This window comes from Aedes albopictus, chromosome 1 (genome assembly GCF_035046485.1).
Source record: "Aedes albopictus strain Foshan chromosome 1, AalbF5, whole genome shotgun sequence".
Taxonomy (NCBI): domain Eukaryota; kingdom Metazoa; phylum Arthropoda; class Insecta; order Diptera; family Culicidae; genus Aedes; species Aedes albopictus.
The window spans coordinates 159,828,931-159,849,365 of NC_085136.1; the positions used below are offsets into that span (position 1 = coordinate 159,828,931).

The 20,435-nt window shown below is 40.5% G+C and overlaps 1 protein-coding gene across 18 annotated transcripts in view; it reads right to left on the reverse strand.

The window, feature by feature from the left end:
• The window catches only part of LOC109427728 (cAMP-specific 3',5'-cyclic phosphodiesterase), a 248,743-nt gene that overhangs the window by 15,030 nt on the left and 213,278 nt on the right, over window positions 1–20,435 (reverse strand). For 16 of the 18 annotated variants that reach the window (XM_062845664.1, XM_062845663.1, XM_062845665.1 and 13 more), the window contains 8 exons: window positions 15,278–15,466; window positions 14,908–14,970; window positions 14,046–14,147; window positions 2,575–2,743; window positions 2,420–2,513; window positions 2,039–2,349; window positions 1,702–1,966; window positions 1,522–1,636 (listed from right to left, as the gene is read on the reverse strand). In XM_062845664.1, the coding sequence (XP_062701648.1) occupies window positions 1,522–1,636; window positions 1,702–1,966; window positions 2,039–2,349; window positions 2,420–2,513; window positions 2,575–2,743; window positions 14,046–14,147; window positions 14,908–14,970; window positions 15,278–15,466 (1,308 nt within the window). The remainder of the gene's footprint in view (window positions 1–1,521; window positions 1,637–1,701; window positions 1,967–2,038; window positions 2,350–2,419; window positions 2,514–2,574; window positions 2,744–14,045; window positions 14,148–14,907; window positions 14,971–15,277; window positions 15,467–20,435) is intronic. The other 2 variants (XM_029861139.2, XM_062845668.1) reach the window with 1 other exon arrangement.

The window sequence follows — 20,435 nt, forward strand, 5'->3', positions numbered from 1 at the left end:
GCGTATCGTCGTTTCTTCGTGGTTGTAGAAACAGGCTTTGTCCAAGTTGGGACGTTACGCCAAGAAGAGGATAGTTGGGTCAATAAATCAATCAAGGAGTCTAAAATCTGACACACATGGATTTAGTGTCTTGAGTTACCATGTCACACGATGCGCTCTCCGTCTTTATTGGTATGGTATGCTACCGATGTTCTTATTGGAGAGGACATAGAGTGCTTCGCAATGTGCGGCACAAGAGGCATACGCAGGACTGCCAGATTAGCCTCAATTGGTCATATGGCAGCGCGCGTGGGCCCACTGGGTTGGCTCCAAGCCCGCGGTTAGAAAGGGGTCCCTGGTAAGCGCCGAGTCAGGTGCAGCATCGTCTTTTGGTGCTAGCGGATAGGGCCCGAGCCTAACAGCAGGTCAAATCACGGTACACGCAGCATCAGCTCTTGATGTTTGCAGAACACTTGGCCGCGGGCGTGGTGGTTTACCCTGCCCGCCTTCCGAAGACAACGGGAGTGGTAAGGACCACCCTGAAGGCTGCCTAAGCGCCAGCATGCTAACCTTGCAGAACTCTTCAAAGCGAACCATCGATAGCTACGCAGCTAACCTTGAAGGTGCGATGTACACTAGCCCTTCTCTGAAGCAATGCCTTCTTGGTGGTTCCGGAGAGACGTAGGGTTTGGCGGCAATGGAAATGTGTTTTGTGGGTCGGAGTGTGGTCCTGTCCTGTACTTTGCCTGTAGGAGACGGTTCCCAACCCCTCACTACCTCGAGATGTACCGTTCGTGAGTCTGTTGAGCAGATTATCTCTTCATTGCTTAGAGAAAGCGGCCGTCGGTGCCGTACATTATTGATGACGGAGAGTTTAGAACCATTATAAGATCCTGACATCGAAAATATCGGAGAAGTACATTCATAGAACTATTATCACCATGTTATTCAAGTAGAATTGACCCATAATTGTGGGTGACCCATGGGCCATGACTGTGCTATGACTGTACCGTCAATCGATCAGAATGTGGTAGACTAGCGATTCTGTTTACAGCGGTGATCTCCAGGTGTAACGATTATGGATATATGTAAAATGTTATGAACTTGATTTCATTGACAGTCACTCTAGAACAGATTTTCACGTACCGTAAACCAAATTGATCTTCTAGTCAAAATTGATCAGAAGTTTTTCTGTTAGGCTTAGCAAATTTTTAATATTTTTTTTTCAAGAATCGTGTTGCTGGATACATTGTTTAGTATTAGCAAAGGAAACTATTTAAATTATGCTTTATCTAATTCTTAAGCAAAACCATCTGATCAAATTTGACCCGAGAATCAATTTGACTCCGGATTTCGGTACGAACGTTCCTATGAAACCCGAGAGTCACAGGCTCTATCACTATTTTTCTGGGAAGCTCAAAAGGTTGATCGACATGAATATGGAATGAATACCTTCAAAATTTCATGGAGACTCGGGTATCCGCATTTTACAAGAAACGAATAACTAAATTATAAAATGATCTAAAGAAGATTGTTACTCACTTCTGTATATTGCGTAGTATATCGCAGTCTTCATTTTGCAAGAGTTTAAATGCCACTGCTAAATGATGATTCTCTAGTACGGACTCGTCATTATACATAATTGCTAGTTCTGAACCTGTTGGAAGAGAACAATAAGAGTTAACTGTGGTGCCATTCATTAATGCAAATCCTTCAACTTACTCGAATTAATTAAAAACTGATTGGTTAATCCGGGATGATCAACATCATGTATACAGGCGGCAAATAGTGCTGCGCAGGTCTCTAACGGAGTAAATACATTCTCTAGGGCCGGCGTGTTCAGCAGCACGTGCGTGCTCTGCGCCACATCCGCCGCGTGCAGTGAGTTGTGAAATGGATTATCCTTAACATAATGATCCTCTAAGGTTGTCATAAACGCTAGAAAAACTTTGGATGGTATCATAAGAGTGTTCAGTATGTCCCGTTCCTGTTGCGAGAATAAGAGAAGGAAGGCGTGAGTAAGTTACTGGAAACTTTTTCTACTTAAAAAATCATCTACCTGAAAGATAGCAAAAGCTACACAGGTCAGCGGTCGATTGTTGCTTAGAGTTTCGATTCTGAAGATGTCGATGCCCCAGGTGTCGATCTGGTTGAGAACCTGCCCCAACTGATGTTCGTGCGGCGTATCGACCCCATACTGTGGCAATCGATCACTGGTGAAAGAGTTGGTATGCTGCAGTGGTCGCTTGAAGCCCGAGATCTGTGACATTCGTTCACCCATCCGGGGCGACCGGCTACGGGAAAGGGAGCTGGGATTGTGAGAGTCCGAATCATCTCTGCTGTAGGGGATGTCCAGCTCCTGTTGTTTATCTGTGAAAAGTGGCAAATAAGATTGAAAACATTGTGCTTACGCCATGAAAAGCAAAGTCTGAATACGAACCTAAGAAAGTTGAACAAATATATTCCGATATCTGGTTGCCAGATTTACTAGATTCGCTAAGGTGTGATAGTTCTTTGTTGAGCATCCTTTTAAACTGAAATGAAAGTAAACATCAGTCGAACATTCCAAACAAGTAAGACCCCAAATCAGCATACCTTCAAGGACGCCATGTCCGACACGCTGCGATGCGTTTGCACCGTTTCCAGCTGGTCCAGACACCAGTCCAACTCGTCGATCGTATCCAAAGCCAGCTTCACATACGATTCGTCCCCGGGATTGAGTGCCTTGGTCACTGGTGTCACCTGTACGTTATTTCGTTTTGATCTGCAATGCAAGCGAATAGTACTACGGTAAGCGCGAGGCGAGTTGTGTGACGATTAGTGTTGCGCAAACGAGCGACTGAACGATCAGACATGAGTGAATTTTTATTGTGCGGTACTTCTGCTTCAGGCATTGTCGTGTGACTAAGAAAAAATCGGCGAATTCCCAGTGAAGACACATAACGGGAAGATGATGCCGATTGCATCGTTGTTTTTCACAAGTTTGTTTCGTCGTGACAGTTTACAGTGGACGGGGGGTGACCGTTTACTGCGTAGGTACTTGCAAATGAAAACGCTAACCCGGGTTTCCATTTGAAGTGTACAAGAAGTGGTGGCTGGTATTTATTGTTCAAAGAAGTGAGTCATGCTTTACAGCGTGCCTTGTGATCTTACGATTTGCATATTGGTGGTTCACCATCGATAGTGATATTTGATTTCATCATTGGAAGTAAACTGTAACATTCTCAGTCATTCAATCCACATTACATAACTTCTTTTATGTACACGATCAGTGATTGTCGATCACTGTCGTCACTATATTCTCCGATATCACTTGTACCATGCACCATGTTGCCCCATTCGCTCATATTGTTCTACAGGGGATACTCAAAATAACTGGGACAAGTAAAATTTTCACTTTTCAAAAAATGTTCAATTCGCTGTAACTTTTCGAAAAGGGCATCAAATATTCTCAAAGTTTTACTGTAAGTTCATCAACTAGTTGTGTATCAGTGGTCAAAATTTGGAAAAGATTGGTTCATTTTACACAAAGTTATAAAGGTTCTAGGAAAAGGTATAATTATCCGATAGCCAACTTTGAGCTGTTATATATTCGGATTCAAAGATCCGAATGCAATGAAATTTTGATCATTTATGACTTATATAATGAGCTATTAAAAACATTTGACTAAACTTAAAATTCTTCAACAAAAAGAAAATTATTTCGATTGATTTATTTTTCTAATATAACACCAATTTATCCAAAAAATCATCATCGTTTCAAAATTCGAGATAGTAATTATAGTTCATTTAAATTCCCTCTAATTGAATTGAATATTTTTATGTTTCAAAGGAAAGCAATCAAATAGCCGGCATTAAATTGAAAAAGTAATGGGATGCATATGAAAAATAGATAAATTTACTGAAAACACATGGAATAAATGAAATCGCTATAACTTTTTTTCTTATTAATAATTTCAAATTAAGTCAACTGTTTTTTATAGTTCATTATATAAGTCATAAATGATCAAAATTTCATTGCATTCGGTTCCTTGAATCTGGAGATATAACAGCTCAAAGTTGTCTATCGAATAATTATACCTTTTTCTAGAATCTTTATAACTTTGTGTAAAATGGATCGATCTTTTCCAAATTTGAACCATTGATACACAACTAGTTGATGAACTTACATTAAAAATTTGAGAATATTCGATGCCTTTTTCGAAAAGTTACAGCGAGTTGAACGTATTTTGAAAAGTGAAAATTTGTCCTGTCTCAGTTATTTTGAGTATCCCCTGTAGGTACGTGCAGAAATAAATGTTGAAGTGCTGCAAAAAGCACCGGTGTAGTGAAATATGCTCCTGAAGAACAGTTTTGTTGTGTTATTTTCAACTTTACTTTTCATGTAATGGAATAAAAGCGTTTGTTCAAAATTCAAATGTTTTTGTTATTTGGTTTTGTATATTCTATTATGTGCATTATTTAACACTGAATTAGTTAGTTGAATTCTTATAAAACTATGGATACCAAAATCACCAAGGATCACTGAAAATTTAAATAAAATCAAAGAATAAAAATAGAAAAAATGTCCTCTCTTGCCTTTTTCTACGTAAACGTCAAGCGACAAGACAAGTGGCGCTCTCTAAGCGTATCAAGGTGGAAGCTCTCTGTAACAGTGTTCGTGATTTGTCATCAGAGAAGGTGGTGTGCGTATGTTTTGATATTCTTTGATAAAATGCATATTGTTGTTAAGATTTACGATATAATACACCATTACTTTAACTAGTATTGAATTAGATGGCTTTCTATTTTCAAAAAAAAAAATCGTGTTTCGAAATATCAAAAATATACATTTCAGATGTTTTCATAAAAATAAAAATAAAATCAGGGTATCTCTTTGGTCCCAAGACCATGAAAACGTGAAAAAACTTATATTTTTACAAATATGATTTGCCTAAAGACATTCTTATTCAATGTGTTTTTTTTCTAAAAACAACAATTTATTTGCGAGAGTAAGTCTCGGTTTCATAAAAATAATTCGCTCTCACTTGTAGTTAGTGGGCACAAAAAGGAGTGTGTTGTAGATTGGCATCTAAGCCGACAGTGATAGATGAGTTTGTGAAATAGGAGTGTTCACGGTGCGGCTTCGGAGTCAGTTTGGCTTTCTATACCGCAGAATCATTACTTGTTCTGTGACTTAGTTGGTTAAAGCGCCGGTCTAGCGAATACGGAGTCGTGGGTTCGAATCCCACCAGAACGCGATTTTTTTTTCACAAATTTCATCTCTCAACTTGTCAATTAGCAACATTTCGTGCCTTCTAATTACAAGTTTTTCCAGTATGTAACAATTTTTATTTTAACAAAAGTGAAACAAAAAAACTCAAGGTACACCGGGGCAAGTTGAAACGGGTGGGGCAAGATGAAACACGAAGTTTTAAAATAGATTTCAATACAATTTGGAAATTTATCCTTCGCTAAAATATGGTTTGAACCAAAAACTATGTGTTATGGCGATTAAACTGTTTATCATCATTAAAAAACATCATGTCAACCCGCTGTTTCATCTTGCACCACCCATTTCAACTTGCCCCGGTGTACCTTAGTTTTTTGGACCACCTTATCTTAATATTGGTCGCCTTCTGTAAAAATCACAGAGGGAACTTCTGAAGGAATCCTAGGTAGACTCTTCAGGAGGTATTCAGGAGGTATTCGCTAAGGAACTCCTGAGGGAATCCTCCAATTAGTTCCTGGAGGAATCCAAGAAAGACTCTAAGAAACTCCTTGAGGAGTCTCAGAAAGAACTCATTATTGCCCGTTGAGAAGATTTATAGATTCCGGCGCAAAAAATAATTAGACTAATTTTCAGCGTAGGTGCATTATACATAATTGTTTACAATGCATTAATATCGCTAAAGGTGCACTTAACATCTCAGCGTAAAATATTTACCAGGACGCGATCTGTTTTTATATCTGAGGGCCCACGCAAGAAAAATTCACGCAATTTCCGCGCAGGAGTCTAAACTGGTGGTATCTCCACAATAAAAAATCATAGAAGAAAATTTTGAAGAAATCCCAAAAGGAAATGCTGGAGGGATTCTCAAGAAAGGAAATCCTAAGGAACTTCTTGGTTTCACCTGTTGACGAATAAACAATAAATAAATTACTCCAAGAGGAAACTCCTTGTGGATTCCTAGATTTAATTCTTGGAGCAACACAAGAAGAAACTGCTGGAGGTATTTTAGAATAAACTCTTAGATCAATCTATGAAGGTACTCCTGGAGAAATTCTAGAAAGAGCTCCTGAATGAATCTATGAAAAAACTCTAGAAGGAATCTGAGGAGAAACTCCGTAGGAAAATCAGAAGGAATTAACGGAGGAATTCAGTAGGAACTTTTGAAGGAATACCTGAAGCATTTCATGGAGGATTATCACTCTGAAGTAGATGAATTTGCTGGCATTTTTTACCAACTGAAGTTTACCCAGTAGCCGATGACTGTGTATCTATAAAAATAAAAAATAATAAGTAAAATAAGCGTAAATTTTAAAGTGATGGAGACGCATGGTCATTCCATACGTGTATGAGCACAAAACTTTCAATTTTCAACAGCTTAAAAACGACTTAGAAAACATTTATAATTTTTTGATATGTTATGTAAAAATAGGTAAACTTTCGTTAAAAACTATAAAAAAGTATAGTCATAAAAAACTGATATTTTGACTGCCGCAATTCTGCAAAGTGACGTAAGCGACATTGATAGTTTTGGCCCATTTTTTGGTTATTATGCATAAAACTCTTGCTCATCCTCTAAGTTTCTTTTCATAGATGATAGATTACGATTAGATCTTGCATTCTAATACAGCAGGAACACCACAGTGTTATTTTTACCCCAGATATTATATATAATATACCAAAAAATATCGAAATTTTGAATGGCGCTTACGTCACTTTGCAGAATCACGGCAGTTGACAAATTTTGCATATTAAAGTTTACTGATTTTGTTCCAGATATTTTTTTTAAATCTAGAACTAATAATCTTTTCATTCGTGACAAAAGATTGCAGATCAGTTAATAGGTTTAAAAGTTATTACGGTTCGAAAATAAAAAATGAAATGTAGTTTTTTTTGGATCACCCTATTTGTAAAATGGCCACCCTAACGGTGAAATAAAAAAATGCGGGTCTAATTATGTTTGGTAAAGATTATTCCTATCGAATTTAAGAAATATCGTAGCACTTTTATTTTCGAGTCTAATATTTTTTCATGAAACGGCTGTATACTGGTTTAGTTATTTTCGATGTAAAATAATAATAATAATAACCCACCAATAAGGTGGCCCACACTTATATGAAAAACCAAAATTTCGAAAAATGCTAAGTCTTACCTCCTCAATCAGTTGTTTTAGACTCCCAGAAGCTACGCTCAAAATTTGAGCAAAATCGGTTGAGCCTAAGGGGGCGCTCAAAACGCTTGAAGTTTGTATGGGAAAACTTGGCCAAATGTATGCAGAAATTTTAAGTTTTCGAATTTTGCCGCTAGGTGGCGCTGCAAGCATTCAATAATCAAACCCTTTGGTATTATTGTAGGTGACTATATGCCAGAGAACTTTGTCGAAGACCGCGAAGTGATCCGACGGCTGTGAAAAAAGTTATACCCTAGAAAAAGTGAGGATAAACTTTATTGTTATTTTTCCAATACATGTAAAGGAATAATATCAATAATGAAATCTCAATACTTTGCCTCACTTTGCCTAGGGTATAACTTTTTTCACAGCCGTCGGATCACTTCGCGGTCTTCGACAAAGTTCTCTGGCATATAGTCACCTACAATAATACCAAAGGGTTTGTTTATCGAACGCTTACAGCGCCACCTAGTGGCAAAATTCGAAAACTTAAAATTTCTGCATACATTTGGCCAAGTTTTCCCAAACAAACTTCAAGCGTTTTGAGCGCCCCCTTAGGCTCAACCGATTTTGCTCAAATTTTGAACGTAGCTTCTGGGAGTCCACAACAACTGATTTAGGAGATAAGACTCGGTATTTTTCGAAATTTTTGTTTTTCATATAAGTGTGGGCCACCCTACCCACCAAGCATTACGGCATTCGGAATTCCACAATGTCGATTTTCTATGGAATGGCTGACATGGCATACCTTTATTCTGGGATCTTCAATATCATGACAGACTAAACACAAATTTAAAACTAGACTCGGACTGGAAGCTTGATAGCGGATCTGTACAACCGGCGGTTTGTGGTCCACACACTTTAAAAAATAGGAATTTACACGTGACGTAAACCATCAACGTACATAAACATTTCATGACTGAATGGCAAATATGACTAAATTGTACATCTATCCTGTAAGTTTAAGATGGTGGCATAAGATGTAAATAAACCTGTCTAACCAGGTACGTAGAAACCGGTTCACATTTATCGACTCTCTCCCAATTCGGTGATATGGCCGAGAGGTATAGTCCGTGCCTATCAATCACCGGACCAGTGTTCGATTCCAGTTCAATATTTTACTTTGATGTGTTTGATCTGTCGATTCGGTTCTAGCGATTGCTAGACGCTAAGAACATACAAGTTTTATTTTGGAGTGTCCTCGAAGACGTAAATTCACATGTTTTGACCTCTAAATTTGTGTCTTTGAAGATGCTTGTATATGTCAGGTTCAGGGCACCTAAAATTAAATGCTTTTTCTAGGCGTGCAGGAAAAAAATTTCTTGACGGACGAAGGCTTGTCTTACACTAGAACCTCTTTTATGCACTTTTATTTTATGCTCATTTTATTATGCATGAATAAAGGGAGAGCTACTACTCAGAACCAACATTGTGCATTCGAAAATGTAATAATGACGGTAACTATTGCAATGGTGGCCTGGGGGTGTTTATACACACTAAGAAATTCTGAAATTTTCACGAAACGGAATCATCAAACACCGTAAACGTTTTCAAGACTGAATCACAAATTGGACTCAATTTTACGCGCATCATGTAAGTGCTGGTTGGTTACGTTAGATGTAAACAAATCCATTTCACCAGAAATGTAGAATCAGTATCACGTTCATCGGCCACCTTCTAACTTGGTGAAATAGCCTAGAGGTAAGAGATGTGGCTTACGATCAGCAGATCCGGTGTTCGAATCCATACATGGCAAAGTTTTACTTTTCTATGTTTTATCTGTCAAATCGGTTCTAGCGATTGCTAGACGCTAAGAAAAAAAGCGTTTTATTTTGGGGTGTCTTGAAAGACGTAAATTCACATGTTTCAACCTCTAAATTTGTGTTTTTGAAGATGCTCGTATATGTCAGGTTCAGGACACTTAAAATTACGTGATATTTTCTAGGTGTGTAGGGAAGATGAAACCAGGAGATTTCAGGGGGGTTTTCGAGGGTCTGAAGAGGTTTTGGACGGCATTGCAGAATGTTTCAGAGCATTTTCGACGAGTTTTGGAGCCGTTACAGATAGGTTTTCGGGGGTTTCTGAGGGTCTCATGAGCGTTTCATAGAGTCCGAGAGGTTTTATGGGGATTTCAGAAACCTTTTCGGAACTTCCAGAGTAGGGTATGTGTTCCATCATTAATCTCACGCTCCCATATTCATCCTATTCGAAAACAAGCGGTTACGGCACCGATTGATTCCGTTCTTTTTGGTTTCATGGGTGCTCACTTCTAACAAAAAATACAAAAATAAGAAACAAAACAAACAGCGCTTCAATCCTTTGTTTTTCGTAGGATGAAAATGGGAGCCACATGCTTAAGAAGGGAACCAATACCCTAGTTTCTGTGGATTTCAGATGCGTTTTCAGGGGTTTTAGAGGGTCTCAGGCGCGGGGTCCGAGGAGGTTTTAGGAGGATTTCAGAGCACGTTGGGAAGTTTCCAAGCATTTTGGCCGGGTTTCAGAGGTGCTTTTTCTGTGGTTTGGGAGGGTTTCGGGTGCGTTACATGGAGTCCGATGAATTTTAAAAGTGATTTCGGCGGCATTTCAGAAAGTTTCAGAGGATTTTGAAAGAGACTCTTTGATTTAAGGGTGTTCTTGAAACCCCCTTGTTGACCCTGACTTGAAATGGATCGAAGCGCCCCTGAAACCTCCGTAATCCCATTGAAACGCCCTTGATATCGTCCTAATCAATTTGAAATGCCTATGAAACACCTTGGAACACCTTTTATAGGCTCTAGAAACCCGCTGAAACTCACCAGAAAACCCCTTGAAACGCCTAGTAACGCCCTTAAAACTTTCGCGCCAACGCGAAGTGGTAACCGCGATTGAACCCCAGTTTTCCCTACTACACTCCACGCCGTCCAACTGTCCATCCAACGACAACGTGAACGAACATGCACGCAACGATCGACCCTCGCATGTACAGCGGGTCCGCCGCCGACGACGACAACTGAATCAATCAAAAGCCTGTTCGCAAGGAATTTTCCTCCAACACAATCACCACGCTAAATATGTATCCTTCTCCTCTCCTTCCACTTCATTCATCCCGTACGCTCCTCGACAAGAAGTATCAACTTTGAACCTCCGACCGAAACAGTTCGCAATAAATCGAAGTACGAAACGAACCGAACATCCGAAATACAGTTTTATTAGTTTAGTTTTAGTGAACAAACCGCGTCTTTTTCTCCCAGTGAAAGCCCCTCCATAATACAGTCCACTTCCAACCGAGCTACCGGTCCCGAATCCGTCCACCCTGCAAAATCCCCGTTCCACGACGGAACAGCCCCTTTAAACGTCCCTGAAATCCCCATAATACTATTGGAATGCTCCTGAAATCCCTGTAATCCCATTTAAACTCTAACGAAACCTGATGGAACGCTTTTGAAATGCTCATTTTTTGGGCTCTCTAAAAGCTTTCTAGAAGCCCAGGAGCAAGACCTGTTTTCGCGAACTAGATATCCTCATTAGGGGCTGTCCATAAACTACGTAGAATTTTTTTCGGCCATCTCAGACCACCCCCTCCCCCTCGGAGACTTTTTTTCATACAAAATTTTCGAACTTTGTATGGACCATAGACTTTGGCCAGACACTAACACATGCGTGTGACGCCACAATACCAAGGCACCCAGAAATGAACGCAGGCCGGTATTACTGGTGGTGTCCAGAAATCGCAAAACGCCGCGCATCCTGCCTAATCGGTAGAAGGAGGATGTACAGAGCTCGCACCGATGCAGGTAAAATGGAGCGAATTGAGGCCTACATGGCGGCCAAACTGGTACTGAACAAAGTCGTTTAAGTTGAACAAGCCTCCGGGTCCGGACGGTGTCCATCATCAGTAGTCATCAAGACGACCGTCGAGGCTACCCCTGACATGTTCAGAATGGATATTCAGATGTGCCTGGACAGAGGCAAATTTCCGGAAAGGTGGACAAGACGAAGACTAGTTCTACTGCCCAAACCCGGGAAGCCACCTAGTGATCCATGGGCATACAGGCTATCTGCCTTCTGAGAACCGTCAGAAAGCTGTTGGAATGGATCATTCTGTCGAGGCTGATGGTCTATACCGAGAAACCCGATGACTCTGGCCTAACGGAGAACCAGTTCGGCTTCCGGAAGAGTCTATCGATGGCCAAAATGGCTGAGAAAGCGCTACAAAAGAAGCGGAAAGATCGAGAATCCGCTATTACGCGATCGTTACGGAAGCATAAAGAATGCGTTCAACAGCGTCAGCTGGGCTGCGATCGAGTGCGGCATACACCCGGTTAGCCTAATCCGGATACTGGAGAGACACCGAGGAGCGAGAAGAGCTACATTACCGCGGGGGTACCTCAGGGCTCTACCCTGGGCTCAGTACTATGGAACGCGACGTATGATGACGTATTGAGGCTCACATTTCCACAAGGTGTAAAGCTGGTCGGCTTTGCCTATGAAATTACCCTGTGGTCACCATTGGCGGATGTACGATCAACTCAAGCGCTCACTACGAGTCTCCTTGCGTAGGATCCTCGGACTGGAGCGGGCGATCAGGGGAAGGTTACTGATAAGCAACTTGCGGTTGCGATGATTGCAAAATCCTCTAGTGTGGTGGAAGGTCCCGGATGGTATCCCGAAGCTGCTCAAAAAAACAGCCATTGAAGAGAATCTCGAGATGTTCAAAACTACGAGTTGGAGACGTCTGGACGAGAAAGTGGTTCCATAGCTATAGTGACACTGTTTCTGGCTCACCTCATTTATACCTAGATATGAAGGCACGTATCACGCCTGTTTATGAACGAATAGGTGAGCTGGGAATTACGTACAGGCTAATGCGCCTAAGGGTGGCAATTGCGTACCGTACCGTGTAGCGCGTGTGATCGTTATGGGAGAGGATATGGAGTGCTTCGAAATGCGTGGCACAAGAGACATACGTTGGACTGCCAGTTTGGCCTCTGTGGTCTTATGACAGCGTGCGTGAGATAGTTCCATCGAAGGAAGCTGAACCCACAAGTTGATTCCAAGGGTAGATAGTTGAATCCTAGGATGTTGAATCAATAGGCACTATGGCGAAGTAAACTTCCTCCTAACTCAGGGCCTATCGGGCCATAGCTAATGCTCACGCGAAGGTCCGGGACAGACGGAAGCCCCAGTCGGCAAGTTCTTGAGAGATAGTTTAATATTTGCAGTGCAACGGGAAGCAGGCGTGGAGCAAGTGCCTTCCGATAACAAAGGAGTGGAGAGGCAACCTGAGAAGCAGATCAACCTTACCATAGAGACCTTCTGAAAGAGCGAGTCACGTTGTCGATCGAATATGTTCGCCAATCGATATTATAGGTTATTCAAGAGTGAATCATTTGGTGCTTGAAAATCTTTAGCTTGACGGCTTAGATATGGTTTTCATGCATACCCGAGCAGGAGAAAATTGCTGTTCAATACCAAACTCAGGTATGCAAAACCCAATACCTACAACCTGAATTAGGTATTAAGAAGCTCTGCATAAGAGGTAAAATACCTCAAATAATAACTGGTGTGTATTCTATGCATACCACGTGAATAACGATATCAGGTATTGCAATACCTTAATAATAATCGGCAATTTTTACATACAAAGAGTGATTTTTCCATAAATGAATAATACCTCAAGCAGTCCTCAATACCAAACCAATAACTCGTTGAGGTATTTTTTGTCGATGACTCAATAGCTCCACAATACCAAAATAAGCTATTTTCAATAGGGAATCGCGCTACTTGGGCGGTGGCTTCTATATTCGTCTGTTTTCCACTATAACTCAGTCAATCTTGAACCAATTGACACAATTCTTGGAATGCGGTGAGATAGGTATAGTATATACCCGTGTACAAAATTTCAAGTCAATCGGTTCAAAATTGACCGAGTTACAGTGGAAAACAGACGAAAATAACAGACGAAGAAAACCACCGCCCAAGTAGCGCGATACCCTACCAGGATAACTGACCAATATCTTGTCTTGGTTTTGATATGCTGCAGTTATGTGTCAGTTATTTGTTCCTGCTCGGGTAGCAGAGCATTATTCCTCAGGGTAAAGGTAGGCCCTAGTGAATATCAATCATTTGACTGGTCGTCCTTGGAGAACCATTAAATAACTTGATTTTAATTTTCAAAACTCAATTTCTTCAACAAATGGAGTAAACAAAATTCAATGTTTTTAACTGTCTAAAAATACATGTTTTCAGGCTAAGCGATTGTCATAGACAGGATGCAAATACGCTCACATGATTCACATGTTTTTCTTTTTCAACTGAATACACCTGGGATAAAGGCGTCGTCATTTGTTGCCGCTGCTGACCCCATCGTTATTTTGATGGGGACGCCCGGTGTGTTTATTATTTTCCGAGAAGGAATATGAAACGATTCGCAGCTCTTTTACCGCACCCGGTTATTGTAATCAAGAAATTTTCGTGACGAACGTTTTCCACTAGTTCAAGCGGATTCTTGGGAAATATTTCTCCCCATAGGATTACCATCACACGATCCTGCGTCATCACTGACCGCGTAGGTAATGCAAATATGTATGAGAAAAACAAATGTGCGAACGCAAATGATGCAATGGTCCACTTAAAAAAATCTAAATGGTGTGCGAAGATTAATATGATAATATAGCGCGAGGAAAATCGCGATATGGATACACTTACTTGGGCGGTGAAACATTTGTCAAGTTGAAGAAGTTCGACCGTACCGAACGTAGGCTTGCGAGAATTTGCGCAAATGGTGTAACGATCAGATCTTCCACATGCCTGTTGTGCAGCGCGGCAGCGGCCATGACGCGATCGGTGTTGACGGAATTATACGGTTGTTTTCATATGCGGTGGTTGCGCCGCAGACGGAAGAATGGAATGCAGAAAATGAGAGATCTGGGCTAGTGAATCTTACGCGATTGGAGCATTTTGATAGCGAGGGTCCGGAAAATAACTATGTGTGTTTTGAATGTACCTCATTAAACTCTATGATTATTGAAAGTAAAGCTGATGGGTATGAGAATCGCTTCATAGGAAGTTTGAAATTTTACATGGAGCTAAAAACTGAATAGAATTCAGCGCGAGTTACCAACTGACTGCACTACCAACTTGAATGATACCTAATAAATTTGGTTCAGGGATTTCTAGCAGAGGGGAACAAAATGAAGCTACTAAGGTATTTGAATAAAAAATTGTCCCCAAATAGGGTGACTTAAGGTATTATCAGCAGACTTGTTCTCTTCGTCATGAGGGATTTTTGTCGGATAAATTGCCTGAAACTTGGTCGTATAATTGAGCTTGACTGGAAAAGACTTGATTTCCAGAGATAAAAACACATCCCACGACGAAGAGACTAAAGCTTCTGGAAATACGTAAGTTTTCCTATATGGGCAATTGGGAAGCCTTATACTTGTTACCGCGGATATTACGAGAATTTCTGGGATTAATTTCAAGGGATTTGCAATGCTTTTATGCATATGATATTTGCTACTTATTGGACACTCGCTATCTTGTAGTAACAGCTGTCGCTTATACTTACGTCCGTTCCGTGCTGGTAATCGTGGGTGCTTCCACTTCTTTGAGTCTAGAAAATTTATCAGTTCTGTATGAGTTCGGTTTGAACAGTTCAGGTTGAAGGTGGTGGTGTTAGTGGTGAGTTGATCGGTGGCGGTTGGTTAACCAATTGCAGGGAAACATTAACGTGACGATTTTCGGGGTAATTACGGGTAATTACGGTGATTTTGACATTTGTCAGTGAGGATAACACATTGTGAATAAAGGATACAGAAATCGTTCGCAAGGTACATGTGTGCACGCGGAAAAGAGCCGGCAAAAATTGAAAAAAAACGGGAATAGAGAGAACAAATACATACAGTTGGTTCGCGGACATGAGGAACATCGAACGTTACCTTTCACTGGCGATGCTGGAATTTCTCGACATCGACTTCGGCGACATCTCGAAATCCGAATCGGACCGGTACAGAAAGGATTCTCTCCGCTGAGGTAGATTCTGCAGTACCAATCCGGCGGCAGCGGCGGCGGCTGGTGATCCACCTTCCAGCGGTGATCGTGAACCTTGGCCATTTTCGACGTCGAAACTGGAAGAAGAAGAGAACATAAAATAGGCAATTAGTATCACGGAAATGACAAGAAGTAAATTACAATAATAAACGCAAAATATGTCTTCAATTATTTCGCTGCCTGAATTTATGCGTTCATATTCTGCCGTGAATCGCAATCAGTTCTCGGTCTTTCTTCGGATAATCTTTTAGCTATGTTAATGAAGATACACTGTGGTGCATAATTGATCGGACAAACGCCGATTTTCATACAAAATGGCCAAGTTTAAGATGCTGTAAGTTTGGTTAACGTTGATGAATTGAGCTCAATTTTTGACACGCAACTTATTTTTGATCGCAAGTCACCCCATCGCGAACCTTTGAACCCTCTAATGATTTTTCGTCAAGACCCTGAGGTTCGTATGCGCTATACGGTCTCCAGTCACTGCGTGATTCGGACATCCGGACCAGGCCGATCGGAAAGTTGGAAGCTGAACAAAACTCACCACCCACCGACGGTGACACTCTCCAGATGGCAAACCTGGTTGAGGAGTGCAACCGCATCATTAACATCAAGCAAGACACCCAGATGACCGTGAAAGGCTGCTGGGAGAAATCCAACGGGGAAAGCAACGGTTCGCCAGGAACTCCGCAACTCGCTTGCGCATCTGACATCACCATTATTTCCAAGTAAACTTGGATATCAGTGGGAAAGTCGGTAATCTGCCCATCGGAAGTCGGCTTCAAGCCAAGTTTCCTGTAAATAACTAACATAAGTTAAAAATCACGAAAATATTAAGTCTAAAAACATGTTCCAATCCTCGGTCGGTCTGTGTACCGCCCCAAGAGACCGGTTGCCTGAGCTGCCCTCCCGAAGATTGATGCTAAGCTGCAAAGACTTCAAGATAACGGCATCAATTCACACGTCCAGTTCTCTGATTGGGCAGCACCCACAGTCGTGGTTCACAAACCTGATGTCTTCGAGGTGTCTACTCCACACGTCTCAATAATACAGTCAATTCGGATCGCCATCCGCTGCCGCACCTGGACGACATTTTTGCTGAACTAGCTGGCTGCCGTTACTTCTCCTGCATCGACCTATCGGACGCCTATCTCCAGGTCGAAGTAAGAGCATCATCACGAAGATTGCTTACGATAAACAAACATTCACGGGATTTGCCTGAAGCGTTCCAGAGGATCATCGATAGCATAATTGCCGGCACTGCATTCCTGGTGTCATGGCTTACGTGAACGATATCCTAATCGCTGGAAGGACCCAGGAAGAGTACGACCTCAGGCTTCACGTGGTACTGCAGCGAATCGTGAGTATGGATTTCATCTGCGTATCGAAAAGTGTCGCTTCTCCCTGCAGATCAAGTTTCTGGGCCACACCGTCGACATGGATGGTCTCCGCCCACATCCAGCCAAAACCAGCGCTATCTCCGAAATGGTACCTCCAACAAATGTATCGCAACTACGATCGTATCTCAATGCGATTAACTCCTACGGACGCATGCCACAAAAGTTCAGCTTATTGGACGCAGTGACTTAAATTTCCCAACAGGGGAGGGGGAAAAAAATCCTACGGATGGTTAGTTGGACAGATCTGAGCACCCCTCGATCGTCTACTCAAGAAAGATGTTCCTTGGAAGTGGAGTGCTGAGGGTCGAGAATAATTCGACCACACGGTAAAACCGCTCAGCACCTAAAGTATGTAAGACCTACTCATAAGTCATAAGTGCATAATTTCCAGACCACACCAAAAATGTGTAACATTCACAAAAACAGCTCGTACACTCTTCTATATACGAAATGCCGATATTTTTTGATTACCAAGTTCACTAGCTAGATTGCCGTACAACATTTTTTTGCGAATTTCGCGATTTTGTGGACGCAGGAGCTGATTTTGTGAATGTGTAAGGGTTACACATTTTTTGTGTAGTCTGGAAATTATGCACTTTAGTGCTGAGCGGTTTTAGCGTGCACGGTCTCCAATCTCTTGCTGACGCACTTCAATCCCAGTAAGAAAATCATCGTCGCCAGGCCCGGATTAAGGATTATGTAGGCCCGCGGCCGAAGCGGATGTTGGGGCCCATTCGGAGCTACAAAAGCGATGAGCATAAACGTTTTATTTGTTTCTGAACATTACTGGAGCAATGTGGAAAATGCAGTTTATGTACATCAGCCAGAAAAGGTTGTCCGGGGCCAGCAACAAATTTAGGAAATAAATCCCTCTCGAGATTTTTGGCAGCAAGAAAAGAGTTCTTGTCTTCTACATGGAAAATCGTCTCCAGCGCTGGGCGCTTACGATGCTGCTGTACGACTTCGATTTCAAGTTGGTCCCGGATAAAAAATTACCATTCATTACATGGTAAATATAATTAACATATGACTGGTTTTATTGTTCACAATAAAACACATAGTAGATATATTGTTACTTTTTACAATAGAAATCAAGCCCATATAGTTCGTACAATAAGTGAACATTAGCTTTATTAGTGACTAATTGATTCGATTGTTTTTCAATAGCTCTATAATAATTTAATGTTACTATCAGTAAAAAATAATTTAAGTTGTTTTTATATACATATGTAGTTGCAAAAGTGCCTACAAAGTTCTCATGGACTTTTTTATTAAAAAAGAGTATTTCTCAATTACACTTAAAAACAATTCGTAACAAATAAATAACAATAAATATTATTGTTGCTTGGATCATGTTTGTATAATCAAACACAAAATCACTTGACATATTTTTTATAGTTTTCGTTTTAAATTTGAGTACAGTAGATGTTTCGGTTATCGAATGTTATTCGCTAAAACTTCAACGGCTGACAGACGTCAAGCCGTGTTGGCAAATGAATAACTGAGGAAGTACTTATAGAAAACTAGCTGAAAAGCAGGTTTTAGCCAAGTGAGGACGATACGGCAAGAAAAAGATGAACAATATTTTTTCTAATGTTTTCCAATAAATTAAAGGAATCTAGTAAATAGTAAACTACCATTGATAGCAATACAAATACAATTTGCTTAATGGGGTCAATTGAACCGATGTTAAAATAAACATGCAATAATATTTGTTGTTAGGTAAACAGATTTCGCCTTTGAAAAACCAAAGAATTCATATTTCTCGGTAACATTTTTCATTCCTTACAAAATGGTCATTGGCCGAACCACCCGGGTCTTCGGCAACATTCATCATTGAGATCTGATGAATTCAATTTGACTTTGACCCTATGACTTCATCCATGTGTGAATGCTGTACAACGCGGAAAACCTTTTTTAAAAATTCTTCATAGTAATTCCGATATAAACCTATTTTGCTTTTGGGCCACCATTAAATCACCAACAAAATGCCTGAAAATTTGATAAAACTCTAGTTTTGCACCAAGGATTGTAATTAACATATGGAGAGCTGGCCCAGTGTCAATCTATCATATAACGCCTACAAGCTATGCAACCAAGCGGACTGTGCCGCTTCACAGTAATGTTCACATAATCTATCGCTTTACGCCTGGCATCCTTGCCCCAATGCATGATCCATGTGCCAAAAAAAAATCCCACCAACACACCAACATCCGCATGACCTTGTGCAGGCGCAGAGGATTCAACGGTCTGATGTGGACAAGCGATTGCAATCATCACTTCCCTCCCCTTCCCCATTGACCTGCAACCTGACGCAGCAGGCGCCATTGTCGCCTAAAAATACAAGACCACCAACGTTCACACACTGAAGATGCCTGCTAGTCCCAAGCAGCTATCTTATTGGTTCCTTGTGTGAGTGTAGCTGATCTGACGATACTGGAGAAGCAACTTCGGGCGGCCACTCGAGCTCAAGCTAAAGCTCAATTGTAGCCAGGAATTTGTCTAGAAATTCTTTCATGATTTTGTTTAGTGATTCCAATAGATATTCTTCCAGTGGCTTTTGCAGAGATTCATATAAAGATTATTTCATGAGTTCCTCCGGGTATTCTTCCATGTATTTCATCAGAAATCTTCCTGGATTTCTTAAAAGGATACCTTTAGTAAGTTCTACTCGGATTACTTAAGAAATTCAGAAATGTCTTCAAAAACAATTCCTAGCAAGTTTTACATGAATTCTTTTGGAAATTTCATGAGCTTTTTATAGCTTTTTAAAAATATGCTCGGTAATTCTTTCAGAAAATCCCCTATGAATGCTAGTAAGAGATTTCTCTAGGAACTTTTCTAAATATTTGTTTATAAATCCTCATAGGAATTCCGTAAAGGGTTACTGAGGAAAAGTTTTCATAAATTTCTTTATGCAATTCAGTATCATAATTTATATTTTATCTAACTCATTTTGGTATCATAATGGCTTCGCAATTCGCTAATTCGCAATCCAATGACGTAACATTAAAAAGGAATGGTAACTTCCTTGAAAGTCGATATCCGTGGGTAATTGAGTGATCAGGTTCACCCCACTGATACGGTAGGCCAAATTGCTTGAAACTGGCTATACAATTCATCTTGATTGGGAAAGATTTGACGCCAACTTTGAGTTCAATAGGTTTAAAAAAACCACATGACGAAGAGAACAAAACTGCCGAGAATACATTAGATCCCCTATTTATTTTTTTAAAACATGTGTGAAAATGTACAAATTTGCATAAATTGGTTAAAGTTTAAGCAGTAATTTATAAAGTTATCAGTAAATTTATTGGAAATAATTTCAAATTTTATGTTTTCTGGAGAAATCTGTATCACATTTTAAAAATCTGTATTTTTCTGTACTCTGTAACTTGTTTGTATAGAAGATCAAAAATCTGTATATCTGGCATCTCTGCCCCTGAGATGGCTTTTGAGGAATTTCTAGATTAACTTTATTACGCTTTTTTGGAGAGATGTGAGGAAAAAAAATCGGAGAAGTTCCTGAAAAAAACCCTTACGGATTTCCAGACACAGTCAATCATTGATCGTATAAGATGTTAAAACGGATGCAATATGCGTACACTTTACATGCGCCTAAATAGAGGCATGCATGCATATGGCT